The sequence below is a fragment of the Sciurus carolinensis genome, chromosome 6 (genome assembly GCF_902686445.1).
Source record: "Sciurus carolinensis chromosome 6, mSciCar1.2, whole genome shotgun sequence".
NCBI lineage: Eukaryota > Metazoa > Chordata > Mammalia > Rodentia > Sciuridae > Sciurus > Sciurus carolinensis.
The window spans coordinates 16801958-16827454 of NC_062218.1; the positions used below are offsets into that span (position 1 = coordinate 16801958).

The 25497-nt window shown below is 34.1% G+C and overlaps 1 protein-coding gene across 4 annotated transcripts in view; it reads right to left on the reverse strand.

The window, feature by feature from the left end:
* Nucleotides 1-4565: 4565 nt before the first annotated feature.
* Nucleotides 4566-25497, reverse strand: part of Cdh18 (cadherin 18) — a 959213-nt gene continuing 938281 nt past the window's right edge. For 2 of the 4 annotated variants that reach the window (XM_047555975.1, XM_047555974.1), the window contains 2 exons: nucleotides 19433-19684; nucleotides 4566-11370 (listed from right to left, as the gene is read on the reverse strand). In XM_047555975.1, the coding sequence (XP_047411931.1) occupies nucleotides 10880-11370; nucleotides 19433-19684 (743 nt within the window). In that variant the 3' untranslated portion in view covers nucleotides 4566-10879. The remainder of the gene's footprint in view (nucleotides 11371-19432; nucleotides 19685-25497) is intronic. The other 2 variants (XM_047555977.1, XM_047555976.1) reach the window with 2 other exon arrangements.

Here is a 25497-nt window from a genome sequence, read left to right on the forward strand (position 1 = left end):
CTGATTCCTCTTTAGTGGTGAGTACTATTCTAAGCTGTTGTAAGTGACTTTTCCTTGGTTAACATGAACCACCTTTCTGTGATATTCCTGGTAATTTTGTCAGAGCATTAAATCACTGACATCACAATAGAAAAGCAACAAACAAGTACCTGAACTAAGAGCAATCTTTGACGTGATTTATGTTCCAGAAACCCTCAGTCCATGAGTTATATTAGTAACAACTTTGGCCAATGATAACATTTGAGCTTTATAGGAAAAGAATATCACAGAAAAATATCTAAATTATTTATTGACTGAAATGTGGTACAATATTAGGCACTAGAAAAATTACAGGGATAAGCAAAATCAGGAAGTGATTACTTCTGAGAGAATAGAAAATCATCTGGTCATACATATGCTTCATAGGAAATTCAAATATATTACTTTATTTATTTTTCTTAATTCATACATACATGAATCCCCCACCTCTCTATATACATCTCTCTCTCTCTCTCTCTCTCTCTCTCTCTCTCTCTATATATATATATATATATATATATATATATATACACACATATATATACTTTTAAAATCTACATGCATTTCCTTCATAAAATTAAATCTGACTTTTCTCTATGATAAAAATGTTCAAGATTTTTCCTCTGAAGAGATTTCTTTTCTTCAGCACGTTCATCAACAGCTAGTCCTGTATTACTCATGCATTTCTACATTGGGCTATTTCATAAAGTGAGAATATAGGTATCTGGTCACCCAGGGAGCTGGGATCCAATCTGAGGGTCTTGGGAGAACTGCAGGGACTTTCATAGATGATAAAACCATGTTAATGGTTGGAGTGGGGCTCAGTGGTAGAGCATTTGCCTAGCGTGTGTGAGGCACTAGGTTTGATCCTCAGCCCCCCTTAAAATAATTAAATAAAATGAAGGCAAAATGTCCATCTACAAGTAAAAAAATATTTTTTAAAAAACCATGTTATTAAAGCATAATAAATGATAAATTCCCACTTGTAACATACACTCAAACATTTGGAAATTCTTATATAGATAATGGCACAAAATCAGGAAGAAAACTTGACATCTTCTTCAGACTGTTTTCCTCTCCACTGACCCACAATCAAAGAACACCTGGGAGTTAATTTTCATTTCTATCTTCTAGTTAAAGGGCATATCTGCTGCTCTTTTTGAGTGCAACATAGTTTGAAATATCTTAGGATGTTTAAGACTCAGAGTTGAACCATTTCAAGTACTTGCTCTGAAGAAGTCTAATATTTTGAGAGATGTTTTAAGAAATATGTTTCACAGCAACTTCTCATGGGATACATCGTACACTCACACGGGACTCTTAAACTTTGTTTCTGGTTCTATGCTTGCCATAACATCTTTTCTACGGGGACCTGTGATTTGGACCTGATACCAGCTATAAACTGTACCAACTCAAATTTATGGATTATTTCTATTTAAGTAATTTTGTTTTGGTCCTTAAATTTCTTTCTTCCTAACTTATTTGGGTAGGTTCATATTTACTGCCAGATTCTGTGTGAGACATGAACCACTAATGACTTTCCTAAGAAACACCTCTAGGTTCATTTTCCTACTACAAAGTGTTCACTTTTTATTTATTTATTTATTTTTTATTTTTACAGACTGCGTTTTGATTCATTGTACACAGATCGGGTAAAAAAGGTACACTTTTACATTGCTGGTGAAGTTGCAAATTGGTGCAGCCGCTCTGGAAAGCAGTGTGGAGATTCCTCAGAAAACTTGAAATGGACCCACCTTTGGACCCAGTTATCCCACTCCTCGGTTTATACCCCAAGGACTTAAAATTAGCATTCTACAGTAATTCTGCATTGATGCAGTCACATCGATGTTTATAGCAGCTTAATTCACAACAACTGGTTTATGGAAAGTGTTCACTTTTTAAAAGTCATCCAAAATATGACCACCATTGACTATCTAATCATGATTTGCTCAGGTGTGTTGCAGTAATTTGGATATATAAAGCACTTTCATTCCATCATTTTGATCATTATGTACCTTTTTTTTTTTTTTTTTTCTTTTCACTTGTTTGATTAAATTGACTTTGGTCTGTTCCTGTGACTAATGTTAAGGATGTGTTCTTATGTCAAAATATGACTGACCAGAATGAAATTCTTGTTTTCTATGGTCTATAATACTGCCTAAAAATTTTCAGTTTCCTCTCCAACCAGAAATGTTTTGCCTTCTCTCCTTCTCTTCATCCCTGGTTTCATTCAGCCTTCCTGACATTTCATAAGATCATTCTTGTTTACTTCTCTTCCCATATAATCAGGTCTACTCTATGATAAATAATAAATACCATCATGAACATTTATTTGGGGATTAAAGATTCAGTTTTTTCATTATTTTATTTTGTTCTTTTTAAAAAATTAAGTGTAACATGGTCCTCTGAAACCACTGATAAAAGTCAGTGTTTCTACACACCAGGGAGGAACTTGGAGAATTATAATTTTACCATTATTATTACTTTTTCTGAGTCATTTCCCCACTGAATTTCTTCAGAATATATACAAACTTGAGATAGCAATTTTAAATAAACAACAGAACATAACCAGTGAAATGAGCTTCAGGATTATCTTTGAGAATTTGTGGAATCAGAGTTTTGTTGAAATAAAATCAGATTTTAAGAGAAATAAAGGCAAAATTATTTTAAATGTAAAATTATTTTATTTTACATGTAATTTCTGCCTCTTCTGTGATCAAGAAAGTTGAGAGGAGCAGGTTTATGGTTGCAATACAGAGAAAAGTAGAATTTTTTTCAAAATGTACCTTTATTTCTAATAAGATCCCCTTTAATGTCCTTAAGACATTGTGTGCTGGTAAAATGTATTGACAATAACAACCTCGAAATGAAACTATATACTGTGAAAACAAATGTTTTCTCTTCTGATACAGACAATAGGCAATTTTATTGCTCTCCTAGTGCAGACATATACCCTAAACAAATCATTTTTATTTTGTTCCATGCCTCCATCAATGGGAACATATTTCTTTGATTAACATTGCAGAATAGGCTCAACATCCAAGAAATGTGTTTCTTTAATCATGAAAAATACATTTCATGATGAAGCTAATAAGTTTTGTTTCTTATAAATTTTAGGAGGTTTTATATACTTCCAACTATTTTGATCTAAATATTTAATTCTATTATTCCACAAAAAACTAAACAACGAACTTCACTTATTTTTTAATAATTATATTGGTAAATAGAATTTGTAATTATAAACAAAGATTCTAATAAAGGGAGGACATAAGTAAAAGCATAATACATAGCTACAATTAATTAGTCTAATCTTTTATTTAGAACCCTGTATTAAAAATTTGAAATAAATACAATATAGGAGATATAACATTAGGGATTGTAGTTTTCTTTGTCCTCAGCCTGGTGATAAAAGGATCAAGAGATCTAACACCGCAATGGCTTTTTTCCTTGCTTGTTTGGATAGAAAAAACTTAGTCGACTTTGAAACTTGATTACTTGTAATACACAATCCAATTCATAATTTTCTGAAGTCCGAGGTTGACACGGGTCAAAGGCACAATAAAAAAGTGATATTAATAAAACTATTCAATTTGCGTAGATCTTACTCTTTTCTGTGCTTCACAGAGAAAAGTCTATCTTGTATTCATAACAACTCCCAGAGACAATGTGAAGATATAATTTCTATTTTAAATGGAAGGGCTATGTAAACAACATTTATATTGACATTTAGACTTTTACACTGAAATATACTCAGATTCCAGACTATAGTCTCAGAAGCCCAGACTGCCAACCTCCCCCTGCCCCTAATGTTCATTGATTCAGGTGTAAATACCTTCTGTTTGTTTTTGTCCAGTTCCATATTTTGACTCAAGTTACTGACTGGGAATCCTGAAAGTTGAATTGTGATCTGGCATCTTCAAATTATTTGTTCCAATACAGCATTTGACTTTCCTATAGTCAAACAGAAACTGAGATGGCTAAAAATGAGAAAGATGGCTGATTAACTTAATACTGGACATATGAAAGGAAGAAATGACATATGCTGAGGGAGGCAGAGATAGCATATTTTTTTTCTCATGCCTTAGAAGTCATATTCTGAGGAGATTTCTACTGAATAGAAACTGGTATAAGTATAAACATTGTATTAACCTAAATTAGAAGAGACAATTTAAAACTGCTAAATTGAGATATTTGAGTTACTAATTGACATTCATCATTGATCAATGGCCTAAAATTTTTGTGCACTTGGAAAGAGAAAACATCACTCACAAGATGCAACTTGAGTTGTTGAATCAGTGTTAGCTCTCATTCTGGAAAAGCAAAATTCTAAATTTCCTTTTAAGAAGAAAGATAACAATAAAATTACACTTTTTTAAAAGTATAATTGTAGATTAAACTTTTAAAATGTTATTGAAAGTGGTGTGTAGAGTAAAACTGCAATGGCTGAAATCATATTTAAGACATGATTTCAATGTTCATGGAATGAATCATCAAAGCCAATTGAAATATTTGAAGTAAATTTTACATATTAATAAAAAAATCCCCCATGCTATCTTTGGAAGAATGAAATGGCGTGCCTTCTAAAAACTTAAAAATGTACAATGTTGTGAAAGCTACATGAACCAAACTGCATCACAGAACAGAAGTCTCCGTTCACAGAAAAGTAACTATCACAGAGCACTCTTCTGAATGCAAATTTTTTTTATTACTTTTTGGTAAGGAAAAGCATGATTAGTGACAGAGGTGGAGAAAATTCACTGAAATCAAAACTTTGGAAACAACATAACCACTCTACTTTTGAAAACATTTTCTTGTATTTGTTCTGAAAAACACATGAAATGAGGAAATTGTTCAAACATAGCTTTTCAGGGGTTGTTAAAAATAGGCAAGTAAATGCGGAAAAAGAACAAGTGAGAAATGGAAAATACAAAAGTAGAAATCTCAGGCTGTCTACCTGTCATACTAACAAATCACTGAAATTTCATGCTGTATGGCAGTCACGTTGTGAAATACATCTCAACGTAAAATATAATGAAACAGGAGAATACGTGAAATTCTGTGTTGCTAAGCATCCAGAATAATTCATTATAGAATAACCATTTTAATTATAATAAGGGAGCAATTTGGTCTGTGGTTTTTGAATTTTTTTAGTTCAAAATATTTTTATGCCTAAAATAATGACTATGGAATAGAAACACAACTGCTAAAAAATTATACAAACAAATTTTGTTCTTAAAAACACAAATTTTCCTCATTCTCACTTTATTTTTACTGGAATAAATAAATAGACACACTTCTGAGAGTCCAACAATCAATCTTGAAATATATGTTACCTGTGTCTGGTCAGAAACTTCTCACAGTTTGAGCCCAAGTTTTATTTTCTGGAAAGAATTAAAATGGTCTTCGATGGTCTCTGTAGGTACATGAATAACTCAAGAGTTTTCCTCTAACACCTCTTTATGGACTGGAAGATGATAATGAAAGATGCAATTTCTGGAAAGAAAGTTCTAGTCATGATGACTTTCTTGTTTGGGGTAGAATAAACTCAGTTACCTTGGCTAAATAATGAGTTTCACTCAATCGCCTGAAGTTTATATGCACCTTCTCTTAATGTCTTGCATTATCATTATTTCCCTGCGTGAATCCTCTAGTCCATAAACAATCATTTACCATTTGACATTGGCTTTAACTGATCTGTGTTTCTATCTCACTCTGCATCCTTCTTACCACTTGTTGATCCCCCTGACTTAAAGAAGACCTCTGCTATTGCACCTTATTAGCATAGTTTCACTGTGTTGCTGTGCCCTTTCAGGATGTCACTTCTGTGCCTCTATTAACACTGGCCACTGTGCCTTATATTTCTTTGCCCACACAAATAAAAAGTTCATAGTTTTGGGTACAGGTCTTGATTTTCTAAAAAGAACTTAATTAGATGGATGATAACAAGCATCACCAGGATGTATTTTTTTATGCGCTCTCTTAGTCCCTGAATACTATCATTTTTTCTTCTTCTTCTTTTTTTTTTTAACCATAGAGTGCAAGTTACATACAGTGCATCTAACTCAGTAAATACTTGGATGAATAAATTTCTCTTTGGAACTAAGACATTTCAAATGGCACTTTGGAAAGATCAATAGATGATTTAGAGCAACAAATTTGAAGTGCTTTTGGTATAACAAAAATTGCCTTGATGAAATTATTAGGGTGAAACTATAATGATGTTTTCTTACTTTCAGAGCTAGTATTGCTGGACCTTGAGACTGAACCATCTTATGAACTGCAATGTATAAATGGCACCTTGCCTTTCTCAGAGGAACTAATTTCAAGAACCATTGAATGCACATTTTCTCCATTCACTTTCACCTCAGAGTTTAAAATTAATCGTCAGTAAAATAAGTTTTGATGTCTCTGCAGTATTGCAGACCAAAAAATCTTTAATTCCATGAACACAATAAAGTAGATAAATGTAACGATTCTTCCCTAGAGTGAGAATTTTTTCCTTTTATTTTTATCAATGATACAATGAAAACTTTTTTAAAATTTTTCTGTGATTTTTTTCTTTTATTAAAAAAAATGACTGCCTCACTACATCTTTCATTTCCATAAACCAGAATAGGAATATGCCTTTGATATATCAAAAATCATTGAATTTAACATTGTCATTTTAAAATTAAATATTTGGGAACTTTGAAAAATGATTGGGTTCTGTGCTTGTCATCTTCAAATGGTTGTAAGATTCCTTTGGCTGCAGGGTTTATAAGATTAGCTTCTGCAGATGAGGTACAAAATAAAAGTTGAAATGGTTTTATTTCCTTTGCATAATTTTTATTTTATTTATTTTATTTTTTACTCATAAAGGGTAAGAGACAGAGAGAGAGGTTGAGAGAGAAAGAAGTTTGAATCTGAGTGATATATTTTCTAAGATATATGCTCTGACTTTTTTTTTTTTAATTCTTGAAATTGAAAGCAAGTTATTCAATTCAATAACATACCTAGAAGCTAAGCACAAATTGAATTTGAAAAGTGGGACTCTACCCTTTTCCAGAATAACTAGCTCTGGAGTTCCAATTTGTCAAGAAACTGATCAAGCTATTTCCATGCTAATATACAATGACTTACCCCAAAAGTATTGGGTGCAAGCATGTTCTATTAGCATACTTAGTAAACTTGCACTTCTTGGTGTCTCTGAAATAAGTCTCTTTGAATTTTTGCTTATTTTTCCTGTATTCAGCTAAACCAGAAAGGAGACACCAAATTAAACTTGTAGGTAGATATGTGTGGGAATAAAGGGAACAATGACTAATTGCATATCAAATCTTCTGCATTACTCATAATGGTGGACCCAAAGCACCTCCTCCTCCTATGAAGATTTCTTACTGAAGTGTATCCCAAGGATCCAAGTCCTTAGTTCTTAGTATTTACCACTGGCACTGTGTGCATTGTGTACATTAGGCTGGATAAAGTCAAAAATTCATTTTGAGTCATCTGTTTGTAGTGACTCTTCTGCTAAAACTTTATATTAATCACATATTTGATCACATTAATATCCACATCTGTTTTGAATATTATTTTATTCTCCAAACTTTCTTTAAGAAGACATATACATATATATGTGTGTACCCATGTGGTTAAGTGAATATAACTTCATTCAGAATAGCCTCGTTTGTACCAGAGAAAAGTCACACTTTACCTCTGTGTAAAGCTCTATTTTGGTTGTAATTTCCTCCTGTGTCTCTTCTTCAAATCTGTGTTTGTACAACATTGTCATAGAAATAATTTCTGATAATAGGTCTTCAGTGATTTCTGCAAATCCTTTTAATTTCTCAGTGTTTGCATAAAATATTTGAAATTAAAAAATACTGCTAGGAAATACTCTAGATAAAAACATTGGCATACTATTACAATTTAGCTTATCAGTCACCATTTGTAAAGAATCTGAAAATTGCTTTATGAATGAAAGCATTAATTTGATTTTGAAGATTTTTTTAAATTTAGGTCTATAAGTATCAACTAAACTTTCGGAAATGTGCAGAGACATTATTGACATGTGAGTCCATAGCTGATTCTTTGTGGACAGTCAAAGCATAGAGTCAATGTATAGACTTGACTCTCAAAACTCTATGAGAACTTTCTTCCAAAACTGATCAACTGGAGATGTTATAGTAATGTATCTACTGTTAAATAACTGGTCAATTTACAGAGCATTTAAATATCACTACTATTTTCTTCACTCAGAGTAATAGAAGACAATAAATGAGATCCAATCTCAACTTGTAAGAATATACTTGCCTAATTTCCAAGTTCATGTAAAAAAGTACTTGGAATACTCTCATTTATAAAATTTTAAAATAAATCAACATGAATATATATTTCCAAACTACAGATGATCCATTTTGACTTCATATTTAGATTCAATATCAGGAACTTGGAATCAATGTGTCATCACTCTAAGGTATAATTTAAAACAAACTGGACTGGAGTGCTTTATTCTTCAAAATCAGGGAAATATTCGAGTACCAAAAACCAGACAGAGAACCTTAAGCTTCATGTAAATGGTTAAATGAAAACACACATTTTCATCTTTCAAACCCTCATTGGTAAAGTTATGAGGTCAATATTTCAAAAATAAAAAGCCATGGATGGTTTATCAAAATCTAAATTCAAAGCTGAATGGACTTCCGAATCCTGACCTTCCTCCTCCTTTTGAAATAGGAAAGTCAGGACATCAGGACCACAGTACACAGTCGTTCTCCGAGGTTTGCTATCCTTTCAAGACTAATGTAGTCCACTCTTAGCAAGATCAGACCTGTGTGTCCAGAGGCTCTTCCCCAGCCCTCCTGTCTCTTTGGATTTAGCTCTACACTGGGACGCACACCGTTATGATTTAAAAAATGATAAAGCAGCATCTGGGAAGCTAAAATGTTGTAAAAACCTTAAATTACATTTTATTCCTCAGGCTTAAAACACAAATTGAGAATTATTCAAATTAAACTTACTTTCTTCCCAAACCTCAAAACTGAAATATGATAGCACAGGGCAGTTGCGAATCCAAAATTTTGCACATGGGTAGAATTACACAAAATGTCATGTGACTTTTGGAGACCCTAGACCATGAAAAATTTAAAGAGAAAAAAAGAAATCTCCCAAATCACATAATTCTTATTTCATGGATTTAAAAATTCTAATTTAACTGAATACACAGATGGGATCACTTTAGAAAATAGGACCATTATGCTATGATTATTTACTTCGAGATCAATAGCAACAAACAACAACAAAACATTATCCAAAACAATTTGGAAAAAAAAAAAAGCCCCCAGAAATAGTAAGAAATGAGATTATTTAGGAAAATACTGAAATAATCAGACTTGTGCATTACATATTTAGTTAAACAGTAACATCACTGTTGATGATTTCATGACATTCTCCCATGGTAATATAATATTTTATGTAAAATGTATGTAAATATATATTTATAAGGTAATGGAATTAGAAAATTAATGTCTGCAAACATGTAAGGAGCAGAATCCTTTGCAGTGGTCAAAGCGGTTTTACAGATGCTTATATGATCCTCACAACAGCCCTGTGAGGTAGGCAGGGAAGTCACTCCATGTCTATCTTGAACTTTTGGATCCTGAATTTCAGAGACATTCAGGCATGTGTCCAAGGATAATAAGTGTGAAACTCTTACTTTTTGTGCCCAGTCCTACACATTCCTTTGTAGACATCAAACACGTAAGGATTAATTAGTTAGTGAGACTGAGAAAGTCTGAACCCGTGTAAAAGAATCAGTCAACCATGAGTCTATGTTTATGCTAGTTGAAGGACAGTCCTTTTAGACTATGATAGCATGTGAGGTACATATTTTGGATGGCTATCTATGATGAAAATGGAAAATGCATTAGACTGATGTGTAAACCAATCAGCAAAATATTGACAAGTTTTAGATAAAGGAATGATTAAAATTGAGGATTTCAGTTTTCGAAAACAAAGGGAAAAAAATAAAACGTTCCTCAACATTTTGTACAGGATAAGGTTTGTAGCTATTCGTAAAATTAAAACTTTCCCTGACTTATCAGATTTTCAAAGTATACCTTCAACAATTCATTCTATTGATTTAAAAAAAAGGGGGGATCTCCTGTTAAAATAAAGGCGGGCAGCTGAGAAGAGACAATTGTCTCCTTCTCAGTACGGTGCACATCTGGTACACCCGAGTTGCATACATTATAGTGCAGGCAGCAAATCCCCATGCTCCATCAATTTTGTATGGAGAAAAGAAGTGGGGAGGGCAGAGGGAAATGATACAAGTCCATGACAGAGTGGTCTGAAGGGGGAACACCGTATGCAATGTGAACACAGACAAGGCTAATGGGATCTCTCACAACCACGTGTGGCTCTGGAGACTCCACTCAAAAAAGTGGAAAAGAGGTCATGGTTACCTTCATGAGTTTCCTTTTGCAGTGAACCACCCCTAAAAGTCATAGTTGTCAGTGATTTTGAGCCCCTTTGTGTAGTTTTGCTTTAGGAAAAAAAAATCACAAAATATGGAAACAAATATTCATTGTTTGGCTTTTTTCAGGTATTCTTAATTAAACAGTACCACAGACTTTATTGAGCAATTGAAAATATACACAAGGAACAATAGATTTTTCTCTGCTTTTTTTTTTTTTTTTTTTAATATTGGACTTTCTTCCAATTAAATAACCCAGTTTTGATTGTGGAAAGGGCACTTGTTTCTACAGGAGCTGTGTACAGCTTGCTCAGTTCCAGTACTGTTTCCATGGTTATGCCTTGTCGTTGCTGAGGTTATGTCTCCACTTGCTGAGGAAGCAGATTCTACAAGGTCGTGAGAATTGGCCCCCTAAGTTGTTCTTTCAGAATCTATTTCTCCATAAAGTTCAGCTAACTTTTTAAACTCCGGCCCCCAGTCTCCAAGGTACTGATAATCCTGGTCTGATTGTGTCGTTGCTGAATCCAGTGAGCTGATAGACCCAGCTTCGGATCTCTGACCCTCATAGGCGTAAGTCTGAAGGGAATCATACGGGGGGACACTGGGATCCAGGTCTGCTTCTGCCAGTCTTTGCTTTATAAACTCCTGGACATCTATACTTTCCAGGGTGGACAGTGTCTGGTGCCTGGGAGTGAGCTTCACTTCAGGCCGGATGTCTCTCCGGTACTTGAGCTCCTCGGCTGCAGAAGGGTTCCTCAAGGCTGTGATGTCAAAGGCCTCAGTGTCCTCCTCCCCGCCGCCCTCGTCGTCGTAGGTGACCACGTTCTCTCGCACGTCCTCTTCCGAAATGATCAACGGCTCTTTCTTGCTGCGCCTCAAGGTGATAAAAAGGACTACAATTGCTGAAGAAAAATGGAAAGAGGATGAACAGTTAGGGAAAAAAGAAAACGGAAAATTCATGGTGAACTGACATCAGCGATTTACTATCCCTATCACCAACCACCTTTGAGCACTTGGCTGGCAGCACAGCACAGCTTTCGCCTGCACATCCTGAATGACACCTCAAGATGCTTTAATGCCCTAAGAATGTAAAAAAAATGATTATCCCCATGGAACATTGTGCACTGCAGATCTTAATCAGGCTTAGGAGTTCACATTTCTTAAATTGCTGAATAACAATTCAGTGTCTAACATGACAGAAACAGATGGTGGAAAATAATGGAATTTTGACAGAAAAATAACATAGTGTCTTTGTCTATTTATAGATACTTCCTAATTTTAGGTGGACACACCACAGGCAAGATGTATTGAGTTCCTTTAAAATTGAAAGGAGGGGTCTCTACTTTAACCCTTTGATAGTTCATATCCTGCTCAAGAGCAAAGCAAGGATGTCCTACATGGTTGACCCCTCATGTATTTTCCTTTAGAATTATTCTGTCAGACATTAGTAGTTGCATTGGCCTATCAAGTTGCAAAAGAATGTTACTTTATTTGGACACAGTATAAGTTTTACTGAAATCTTTTTAGTTTGTAAATGTTCTTCACATAACTTATTTATTTAATCCTCAACTGTGGCTTTATTCAATTAAAAAATGAAGCAGGTGGATGTAGAAAAGTGTATTCACATAGAAAGATTTGTTCCCAAAGAAAGTAGGTGGAAGGTCTAGGACTGAACCCCATGACTTCTCACTCCAAAAGCAAGGATATTTCCAAAACAATATTTCATTTTTTTTTGAGTGTGTATGGAATAAGGAGCTAAGGGACCTGTTGGACAGTGCTTTAGGACAGTTCTTGTTAAATGTAGATTAGTATTACCAGCAATGTTGCAATAACCAGGGAAAGTGATGGAAATGAATCTTGGGCACTCTACTTCAGCCCATTCTCCACATTTTAAATCTTCCTGTTTGAGATATTAAATTGGCACCAAATAGAAAGGATTACCTTACTTCAACTTTGGATGAACTGTCTTCAGACCCAAGATAGTGTAGCATGGGCCTATACAGGGTTCTCCTCTTGCATGGCTGATACTCTCTAAGCTTTATGACAGTTATGAAGTTCACTAATATATTTAGCATTCTTTACATTATACTAATTAGGAAAGTACATTCAACTGCCATTTCAGATTATTAGATTCATCAAATGAAAAACTGAGAAGCAGGATATTCAATTACATGGAAATGTGAGATGAGAATGTACACAATATATGCTATTATATGTTAATTAAGTATACCCCATATAGTACTTGGGATTTATACATAACAAAAAATATTGCAGAAAGCACATATATATGTCATATATGTCCAAAATATAATATCATTGCACTCAACATATTTATGGGGTGAGTGTGTGTGTGTGTGTGTGTATGTGTGTGTGTATACACAGATTTTTATCTGCAGTTCACATTAACTGGGTGCACTATATTTTATCTGCCAACCTAATTATATGTAAACATTAAAAAATGTTTCTTCCTTTTATTCTGGGGACAATGACTTTTACAATGAAATTAATATCCATTTAATACCTCCGTGTACTTTTTTTCTACAAATCCATCTCTCTGCTTTCTATTACAAGACCCCAAACTACATCTTCAAGTAACTCACTTCATTCTGTGTAGAGGTTAAGATTTATCATTCAATGAAAAATTCTGCTTATTTTTATGAATAAATGATACCATTCAAGATTGGCTGTCCTATTTCTACAGACTACTTAATTCATTGTATTAAAAAAATATTTCTTTTGTTAAGAAATCCAGTTATTTTCTTTTGTGGTGAAAGGTTGGTTATTGATGTCATGGAAATTTATGCAGATGCATAATAGGAAAAGAATCATCAATCCTATTTTGGAATTAAGGAGATTATGTGGGTCCTTCACCAACTTTAGTGCAATGCTTCAATTATTGTGTATGTATCATATTTGCTAAATGAAATATGGAGTTGATATTATATTTTTATTATGATGATTTATATTTCCTTATTCCTCTAAATTAAGAAAATATGTTTATCTTCTGATTCAACATATAGATGCTAGATGCTTGAACTTTGAATGTGTAACAGTACTTTCTTTTCTAGGCAGTTATTGCTAGTAAGTATTGATTCCTAGAATTGCCACATTCCAGTTTAATATAATGTCAACGTATAAATAATCATATGACCTGTCACACTTTTAAAAGAAAGAGGATGTTGATTATGATCACATTAGAACCTCAGGGCATACATGGACATGTGGTTCCTCCAGTCATAGGCAAACTGAAATCCACTCATGGAAGAAGCTGAAAGCCAGTTCACATGTGTGCTCCTGCTGAACTGATTCCACTCGTTTTTCAGCAGATACTTACAGGGCAGATATAATGTGAATACAGACAATTCTTATGCGACTGAGTAGAAGAATAATCTGTGAAGGTGGTAATGTTGTATTGTTTTAAATGAATCTTAATGAATAGCAGTAGCCTTACGGGGAAATTATTTTTAAACATGTTTTTAAAAATCAGCTCATGGCTTTTAAGGAACCCAGACCCTTAATTTTACTTATGAATAGTTTGAACTCTTGAAAACTAAACTATGTTTCAAAAAAAAAATCCTAATACCCAAGTATAGTTTAAGATGATAAATGCAGAAAAAAAAATCGCACAGGGAAATTTAAGAATCAAATTCTTATTTAAAAAAATTGGAAAACAAATGAAAATATTCAGGTGACTCCTCCCCCATTCAGTCTCTCCAATCATGCATTTGATACAAAGCACCTCTCACACTATACATAGGTACTGAACACATACACTGGAGATAAGTTAAACTCTTCAACAAATGGTGCTGGGAAAACTGGAAAGCCACATGTTGCAAAATGGAATTGAATCCCTGTCTCTCACAAAACTCAACTCAAAGTGAACCAAGGACCTGGGCATTAGACCAGAGACCCTGAACCTACTGGAAGACAAATAGGCCCAGCACTCCAGCATGGCAGGTTGGGAACTGACGTCCTCAATAAGACTCCTAAAGTGCAAGAGGTAAAATCAAAACTCAATGAATGGGATGATGTCAAACTAAAAATCTTCTTCACAGCAAAGGAAACAATAACATGAAGAGAGAACCCACAGAATGGGAGAACATTTTTTCCACCTGCACCTCAGATAAAGAATTAATTTCCAAGATATACAAAGAACTCAAAAAAATTAACCCCCAAAACACAAATAACCCAATTAAGAAATGGTCAAAGGAACTAAAGAGATACTTCACAAAAGAAGAAATACAAAAGATCAACAGATACATAATAAAAACGTTCAACCTCTTTAGCAATTCAAGAAATGCATACTAAAACTGCACTGAGATTTCACCTTACTCCAAAGTGGCAAGTATCAAGAATGCAAGTAAAATAAAGGTTCACAGGGATGTGGGGAGAAGGGTATACTCACGTTGCTGGTGGGACTACAAATTGGTGCAACTACTATGGAAAGTACTATGGAGATTCCTCAAAACCTAGGAATGGAACCACCATTTGACCTAGTTAGGTCACTTCTCCTTATATATCCAAAGGAGTTTAAATTAACATACTGTGGTGATGCAGCCACATAAATTATAGCAGCACAATTCACAATAGACAAGCTATGGAACCAAGCTAGGTGCCCTTCAATAGATTAATGGATAAAGATAATGCAGTACACATACAAAATGGAATACTACTCAGACATAAAGAATGACTGTATGACATTTGCAATTACATGGATGGATCTGGAGACTGTCATGCTAAGTGAAATAAGTCAATCCCCAAAAAACAAAGATCATTCTCTCTGATAGGTAGAGGTTAACACACAACAAGATTGTGGGTGGGAGTGGGGAGAAAAGATGTTCAGTTGATTAGACAAAGGGGAATGAAGGGAAGGAAGGGAGATAGGAATAGGAAAGACAATGGAATGAATTTGCCATAGCATTTCCTATGTACATATATGAATACAGCACAGTGAATCTCCACATTATGTACATCTACAAGACTGAATCCTATTTAGAATAAGATATAATCCTTGTTTGTGTAAATATGTCAAAATATACTCTACTGTCATGTATAACTAAAAAGAACAAATAAAAAAGTGGGCTTCAACTTCCAATATTTTACAGCAAGCTCTAAATGTATCATGAAGTCCTGCTCCATATTCCCTGCCATTCTTCTGATTAAATTGGCCTAGAAAAGACACTCTCAAAAGTAAATAACCTATCACACAAAATGTACATGTATCATTTAAAGTTAGGCTTTTGGTTTTCAAGCACCATTTCCAGATAAGCAATAGATTATGCATAAAATGTGATCATATTGTAAAATGCAAAATCATATGTAACCTATAATTTTAAAAAAACATCATAAAATTTAATGGGTTTGCATGATTATTTTATCTGAAACCTCATTTTCACATGTTCAGAAATACAAATAACAGGATCTGAAATGGGTCACCCCAAATCTGTTAATTATGAGTAAAACCAGGAATGGGTCATACAACGAAAGTCAACTTCATGAACTTAAACCGATAGTTAAAGTACTCTTTCAATATTAAAATATTAATTTCACAATTGGTGTAGCCCTTAGAATTGGATGTTATTTAAGAATTTCAGGGTGTAAAGTTTTGCTAACTTTGGTGTTGTATATATTTTCCTTGAACTCTAAGTAATCACAAATTAATTTCAATATTAATTAGAAATTATGAATGATTACATGCTGAGTCTGCTGTCCAGATATTTTCTGAATGCAATAAAACCATACAATGCCATGAGAAATATAAATTTGCTTTATAATTAATGATTGATTACTCTAAATCAAGAAATGATCATAAAACTTTTAGATAAAACTGCAAAATATATTTGAGTTTTGATATAAAATGATTAAACATACCAAATAGAAACTGTTTCATTAGTGTTCACTGAGAATATAAAATTTACAAATGTTCTAACAGTTATCCTACAGGCTAAGCCACATTTTTATGAATGTCAATAAAAAGAAAGTATTGTTTTTATGAAATAAAAAGAAGTTCTTTTGAATAATGCAACTAAAAATGTATCTGTATATTAAAGTTTTTAATACTTTTTAAATTGTTATCTTATTTAATGATAATAATAGTTGTATGATTTCAAATGAAAACAAAATTTAAGATCACATGAACTCCCCAAATTACATCTTCTTTAAAAGTAGGAATTTTTACCAGTGTATCTCCACATCATGTACAACAACAAAAATGGTAAGTTATATTCCATGAATGTATGATATGCCAAAATACATTCTACTGTCATGTATAACTAAAAAGAACAAATAAAAAATTCAAAAAATATTTATATGAAAATTACTAACTTCTATTCTCTGTGACTTCAGTTAAGAACCCTAGAGATTCTGTTGCTCTTGTTGCTGCTGTATGACTACTTTCTGTTTCGGATGTGTTTTGTGGTCTTTTTGTTTAAATGTAAAGATAAAAACAAAAATATGTTAAAATATAAGGAAAATAGAAGTTATCACCAATAATATTAAGTTAATAAATAAATATAAATGTATACATACATTTCTAAAGCCTCATTTCCCTGGCTTCCATCTCTACCATGCATTTACTATATGTTATGATTTGAATATGAGTTGTCCCCAAAAAGTTCAGGAGACAGTCTGGCACCAGAGGTGAAATGATTAGTTTATGAGCTCTATCAGCTGATCAGTGGATTAATCCATTTCATCTTTTAATAATTTGAACATACTACTGTACTTGGTGATAACTATAAGCAGGTAGGGTATGGCTTGAAGAAATAGGTCACTGGGGACATGACTCTAGGGACTATATCTGTCTCACTGGTTCCTTGCTCCCTCTCTCTGCTTCTCACTGGCTTAAACTGAACCTCTTTCCTTGACCCTGGTCTTCCACCATGATGCTCTACTCCACCTTGGACACAGAGCAATGGAGTTGGCTAACCAAGTACTGAATCTTTGAAACTAGGAGCCAATAAATTTTTCTTCAAGTTGCTCTTATCAGATATTTGTGTTGTGGAAAAGAAAGCTGACTAACACTATAAAAGACTCTCCTGCAATGAAAGAGTTCTTTTAAGGGTACTGCACAATTATCCATGTTTATTATTGCTAAATGCAGGCAATAATTTGGGGGTACAAATCGGTGAACTTGTAAGCAGTTTTTGACATTGACATTGACTAGGTTTAGTGTACAACACAGTGTTCTCATCAACACCCTCCTCCCACTTGCTTTCGTGACACTGCACTGACTAATTTTCTATCTCTCTGATTTCTTTCCTGTCCTCTCTTATCTCATCCCTTTGACATGGCAATTGCATTGGAGTTTCACACAGCTCAGTCCTGCTGTGGTCTCTCTGTATTTTTTTTTTTAATTTTTTAAATTTTTTAATTTTTTTTGCCGTGTAATTTAAACAAAGTAGACTTGCAATGTCCATAACTAAGAGAGAATCAGGGTCTACACTCAGCAAGAGATGAATAGACAAACAGCCCGGCTTGATCCTGTTGTAACGTACCCAGCCATCTAAGTTATCAAAGGAACTCACTGTGTTTTGATATGACTCATTTTCCTTCACCTTAACTCAAAATATGCCAAACCAAACCATGATGTCAGAGGAAGACAACTACCCTGTTCTTCCCTTAGCACCGTGAGATTTGTTCTTCGGTTCATTCCCTGTGATCTTTTCCACTTGCCAATTTTATAATGGGACTTCCCTGCTTAAACCACTCTTCACACTCAGGAAGGACCCTTCTTTGCTGGGTCCACAATATTGTCCTATTGATGCTTCTTATGTAAAACCCGGAACATTGTGGGAATACCTTGGTCTCACAAAAATGTATGGTGCTTTGTTCACACGTGCACATGACCAAGAAAAGGTCAAAAGTAAGTCTTCTAATGGAAAAGAGGAAGATGAGAACACTGGAAAATAAACACACATGCACTCTGAACTATGAAGAAACGAAGGCTCATATCTACCTTTCTTGTTATAAAATCTGGGTGTAGTATCTTGCTTTTTATCTTTCTCTCTTTATGTTGTCTATTTTAAATAAGATGTGAAAGGTTGAGATAATATCAGTTTGAAAGATAGCTGTGATCAGATTTAGTCTATCACAAGAGATAATGTAAAACTGGATTTTTTAATAAAATTAAAAATGCAATGCAAATATCAAATGCAAGAAATCTTATAGTATTTAATTTCATATAATTTAATTAAATAAAATGTAAGACATTTCAGGCTACCATCACTTAGAATGAATGCATTAAAATTCAGCTAACATGGATGATTAACTGATATTTGGAAATGATAGAAGTTTCTATAAGATATTTTTATTTGGTTTTCAGATTTAGTTTATTATGTATCTGTGCTATAATGTGATATTTGAATATATTAGTATTGAGATGTGATAACTATGTTCAAGCAAATTAACATATTTGTCACCTCACATTTATCTGCTTTTCATGTGTGTGTGTGCTAAGAGGAGCTAAAATCTACTTTTATGGCATATTTCCTGTATAAATACAATGTTGTCATTAACTCTAGTCCTTGCACTGTATATTGAATCTCTGTGCTTATTTATACTATGGCCATAATACCCAAGTAGGCTGATCTTGACTGAGCTACTAAGCAGGTTGGGTCCTAATCAGATTCATATTAAAATGATGTAACTTGTGTTCCCAGAAATCAATTGCAAAAGTTCTTTCAAAATGGAACTTAGAATATCTTAGTGTTAATTTTTCTAAAATACATACTTTCAAAACATTTCCTCTTAGATTTCATACTTTTTACTGATTTTTCAACTCCTTCATCACTTTTGAATGAAATTACTTCAAGGTCATAGTGTTGCAAAAATTAATTAAAAGGAAATCTGTGCAGCCATGTGTTATGACCCACCTTACGCCTTCATAATACTGAAATTTCAACAATATGATTTGTTCCCATTCAGAACTGCCATTGTGCCACCTGAGGCTGTGGAATGACTTACCCAGGAGAATGACAACACAGAGAAGGATAGCGATTAGGGCTCCTGTACTCAAGCCAGCCGAGGACAGGAAGGCTTCTGCATGGCAGGTCCGCACGCGCCCATCTCTCTCGCATGCACAAACCCTGATGGTGAGGGTGCTGCTGCTGCTGAGAGAGGGGATTCCACCATCAGAGATCATAATGGGCAGATAATACACATCCTGAATAGTTCGACTAAATCTCCTCCGCCTGGTCAGAATGCTGGCTGTGTTATCTATGATAGACATAAGCAAAACAAAATATACTTAGTGAAGCTGCCATTGAAGATTCACATTTGCTTGAATGGATAAAATGTGTGATTTTTTTTTTTTTTTACTTACAAAATGGCCAAGGGAACCTAAAGGGGAAATTTTTAAGGAATAGCTAATATTGATAGTTTACTTGAAAAAACTATTTGAAAAATTAGTAGAGCCAAACTGAAGGGATATTGAAGTCATGGGAGGACAAAGAAGGGAACAGACAAAGCCATTTGGAATGCGGGCTTACTTAGCAGCTGTAAGTTTTAAGGCATAGAAATGGCTTGAAGCAAATGGGTTCTAATCTTTGTTGTGAGTAAGGGGAATCATCCCAAACCTAGACTCTGACTTCAAGTGACAGCAGCAGACATCTGTATTTCAGCAAACTATTCAGGTGATTTCAACACATTAAAAATGTTTAAGAACCTCTGGTACAGATGATATTTCTATGGAGACACCAGATAGAGTGGTAAACATAAAAACAACTATAATATGAAGCACTCCTGTTAGACTGAACATACCATATGGAAGTAGAAGATGACAAAATAGTTCTATTGCATGTGATTTTTAAGTGTCATGTATTGTAAGAAATGTGGGCATGATATATATTGATCAATCCATACAACTTTATACCCACTTGGTTGCTACAATTTTTATTTTGTAGGGAAAAATAATTTGCAGTATAAATGACCATTTTAAAATAAATAGCCAGAGTCCTAAAGTGTAATTTACCCCAAACCACACAGGACACACTTGTAACACATTCTAGAACCCTGATCAAAATTGCAGTGTCACATCTTCGTCAATTTGCCACCAATTAATACTGATGTTCTGAAGAGCATATATCACCTAGTATTTCACCATTGTTATTCTTCTTCCCAGAATGTCTATGAGTGCAAAGATCCCATGGTGCACACTTGAATAGACTGTTCAGATACCCTTCTGGGAAAGACTCATTGTTACAGCTATAAACTGTCTCCTGATTATAGGTCACCGTGTTCTGGAGCTGCATATAATCACTGACTTCCTGGTGAAAGGCTGTAACAGTCAGAACATTTCCCAATAAATACTGACCTACTGAAGGACAAGTTTAGCTTCAGAGCTTTGTCATGGGGTCAGCCATTGAGAAGCATTAAAACTGACCATATTTTAGCCAGGTATGGTGGTGCAGATGTACAATTCCAGCAACTCCTGAAGCTGATGCAGGAGGATTGCAAATTTGAGTTCAAACTCAGCAATTTAGCAAGGTCCTAAGCAACTTAGTAAGACTGTGTTTCAAAATTAAAAAGTCATGTAATGTATCTCAGTGTTAAAAAACCTCTGGATTCAACCCCCAGTATTGAAAAAGAGACAGAGAGAGAAAAAGGAAAGAAAGAAAGCTGCACAGAATCTCAGTTTCTCACTCTGCCCAATCCTTCTAGCATCATGGCATGCAACTGTTGATCCAAAGGCAGAGTTCACTAATATCCTGCACTCAGAACTCCAATTCGGAGTCACATTACAGGGAACTCAGCCTGGGAGTATACCTAAGTTACTTACTTTGCACTAAGAAAGTAAGTGGACCATCAGTTATATTTAGGGAGTCTTTTTCTCATATCAATCATTTTTATTATGAAAATTAGAATTCTATTTTAATATAGGTATATTTGATAGTTAAAATTGTATACCATGCAATATAGTCTTAATTGAATATTCTAAGTAAATGAAATAGAAATAAAACTAATTTACAAATATTCAATATAATATAATGAAACAGAAAAATATATGTATAAATACACACATATGTATGATTACATTGTTGAAGATGTAGAGGAACGGTAAATAATTCAATGAGGAATTGAAAAGGATTTTCTTACCTGATAAAAGAATTTAAAAGTTATATCAAATGTCTATTCTGAAGCAGATCACAGAATAGGAAAAGAAGAGGTGAAATGAATTATGTGTATGCTACATTAATGTAGCAGTCATGGGTTATTCCCCAGGTACCCTGATCTTCCAGGAAAAGATCTACCAGTTGGGTGCTGTACAATAACTGACATAAAGTTGTCTCTATTTCAATCTCTTAGCATAAGGAACATGTATAAGCTAAGGGTTTATGGGCACAAACTTGTTTGAGAATCACACAACTATTCCCCAGGATAGGGGGAAGGTACTGATTACTTGATTTCAGCAACATGAATAAAGACATGTAGATGAACAAGGTAACATTCAGTGTGGTAGGTGGGGAATCTCTTAAGGCTCCAAACTAGTGCATAGTTTACATTATTGAAGTGACTAATCGTTGGAAATACAGTCACGAATTTGATTATAAACAAGAAATAAGAGAAAGTCAGGATATGCTTCTGGAAGTGCACTTTTAGCTCTTAAATAGAAAGCCCTATGACATGGAGACATTTTTTTTTTTTCCTTTTTGCAGCTGAGTGTTTGGTTTTTGAAAAGAGGAATCAGAAAGCAAAGAGCTTCCCACCTAGAAAGACTGAGCATGGCAAATAATGAGCTCTCTACAAGGGATAGTCTGTACTTCACGGGAACTGCAAAAAATGTACTTGGCAGAAGGTTCAAGAACTTGGAAAGGAAAACTGAACACAAGGAAGAACATGAAAGTGTAAGAAAATCATGCACATAAATGCATGCATTTATAGGTTTATATTCATATGCAGGTATACAACATATGTATGTGTATACATCACATCCAACTGGAAGCCTATATCATGTGTGCATACATAAATTATATCCATATGGAAGCCTATATCATGTGTGTGGATCTTAATCATGTCCATGTAAAGGTCTATATCATGTCTGTGTAAATAGATCATATTTATGTAGAGGTCTATATCTTGTATGTTTATATATGTCAATATAGAAAAATAAGTCTTGGTGAAAATGAATGGCTACAAGAGCAATAAGAAATCTCAAAATTTCAAATATACTTAAAAATAAAGCATGATGGAAAGTCTTATGAGACAGTCAAGTGAATAAATAATTAATATGAACTTAATAAATGGCAAACAAAGAAGGATAGAACACACGTGGATGGGAGGTACTATGTATTAATTTTAAATACTAGGCAATTGCTAATAACATGAATCCAGGCTTTCTTAGTTTTAACTCTCAATAGCTTGATGAAGAGAGAGCCTTATAAAACACTTAGCTGGGAAGCTAATCCAGTTAATGGATCAAACTAGCATTCAAGGAAATTTGGAATGACAAACCCAAATATTTTAATCTAAGAATATAAGAAGAAGATAAATTTTAGATGACAAACTGTGGAGAATTTCAAATGGAAAAGAACTCGAGATCATAATTTATTTTCATTTTTCTCTAATCCTCTGGCAACAGTGAGAACCATTCATAATTTAATTATTATTAGAGCCCATGAAAGAAACAATGCTGTTGTGATTTGAAGCAAAAGTCCGTTCACGTAATTGGTGCTTGATAAATAATGATTTGAGCTGCAATCAGCAGGAAATTCTCTTCTGCTACAGTTTCTTATTGTGTTGGCAAGTGTTAAGAAATTCAAACCAAAATGAGCTAAACATAACTTCCAGCACTTCAGCAGCAGGGTTTTGGTATGCTGTTTGCTGTATGCTTATTCGTTCTCTTGTTTTGCCTTACTTTCTCCCTGTCAATCCTAGAATGACCCTAAGCTCAATTTTCAGACTCTGGAATCTACCTGTTCATTTGAGTTTGTAAACATCCTTGCGGCCTCACTTGTCTGCCTGCCAAGCCACAAATGCATGATCCAATATGTCATTACATTCTGATTTGCACCCTGGAAAGTCATCCTGTTGACCATCTGCCACACTCCTTCTTGATAATCTTTAAATCCTGCATAAACACAACCATTCATTGTCTAAGGATTCTTCCTTCAGATTCACAAATAGTGCTGGGAAAAGGTTATAACCATTTAATTGACCCCCACCTAGTGCATAGAGAAATTTACACTATGCTCCCAGAGAAGATTAGGAATTAATCTATTGACATTTATTTGTATTCATATTTATTCTTTATCAGAGTCACACAGTAGCTCTTCTGAGTTTCTTTGCTATGCCTGTTTTCTCCCTCTCAATAAGAAAACATCTCCTGTTGCAGAGAAGCTCTCTTCTATCGTCAGAATTTTTAAAACTATATTTGAAACCCTTCAATCTTCCATGTTATTAATTATATATGTGTCATATGCAAGCCCATATATACAAGACTGTATATCTAAGACTAAAAAAAAATTCATATAAAACAAATATAAATCTCGAAGACTACCAGCAAATCTTATAAATAATGCATGAATTTGCATATAAGTAAATTTAGAAGTAGAGGGGAATAAAAAAGAAATGATTAAAATCAAGATACAGAATCATTCATAAACATATTGCAACGATGCAATTTCAAAGGAACAGACAAGGATAGTAGCACAAAAAATAGAATATGAACTATAAGAGAAACTGTCTACCAAATATCTTTCACACATGTTCAATAAATAGCATTATTGTTAGCAACTAATGGATTAGCCAAAGCAGAAGAAACTGTGTTCGAAGTCTCTAAATTTATAAACCTCGGAGAAAGTTGGAAATGTAAATATTCAGAGAGAGCTTTGCTGTATGCATAATTCTTTTTTTACGATTATTTAAAGTTTCACCTGCTTTATTGCAGAGGATGGTCAGGTCACCATAGTATTCTTAGCAAGGAAAGAATTCAAGTAAAGGAGTGCAACTACATTTCTAAGAAAGGAAATCAAAGTACAGTGGTATGCAATGGTAAAATTCACAATAATTTTATTTTGTTTTTCTACTTTTCTTTTTTGGCTTGGTGCATGAGTCAGCTTTCCTTTTTTTTTTTTTTAATCATTGTAATAGTATAAAAAGATGGGATGCAGTGTGACCTGACAAACCCAGAAAAGAGGAAACAAAAGCATATTCTTTTATCTAAAGTTAAATATCCTCTAAAACAAATCTCTACAGTTGAAAGTTAGACTTTCCCACTTTAGGGTCAAGACTGTACATGGATTTCAACTTCCCACTAGTGAAGCCTTGAGTGTCTACCTTTGGATAAAGGACAGTGTTACTCTACCAGGTGCAGCTGAATAAATGTTAGCAAGGGAAGAATGTGGGATTTGACTGGTAGAGAAAGGAGAGACACCAAGGAATAAGAGCACTGCGTCTGGTCTCCTCCCTGACAGGCCATAAGTGACTCGGCAGGGAGTCTGGCTGCCTCATCCATTAGAGGATGTTGGGTGCATGATTTGTAACACAGAGTGAATTATGTGTGCTTTTTTGTTTAGGAAAAAGAGAAATCTCTAAATGTTCTCTTGAAACCCTGTGGATAGAAACAGAATTTTAAATGGTCATTCTCTGTAGAGAAATTAAGCACATTACGACGCCAGCTGTGAATTCTTGTTTGAAGGACAAAAATAAACTATGGGAATATTGACTCTTGCACATTTGACAGTGCTAAAATACATGAAATAAACATTTTAAAACTACCATGATTTCCACTGTGCGTCAACCTAAGTGCCTGTATTTCAGAACTAACTCAGGGTAAAATTTGAATGAAAGGACTCTGGAGCACATGTTTTTAACAGCTGCATAGTCAACATCAACATTGGAAATATTCTTTATCATAACTTCTGTGCAATGAAAATTTAAAGTTAGATGTCCTTCTAATAACCCTAAAAACTCCACAGCCTCTAAAAACCAAAGTCCCTCAAAATCGCCCCCCCACAAAAAGGGAATTGTCTTATATCACCTTTTAAGTGTTTTGCTAAAAGTCATAAAGAAACATAATAAAAATATTTTCA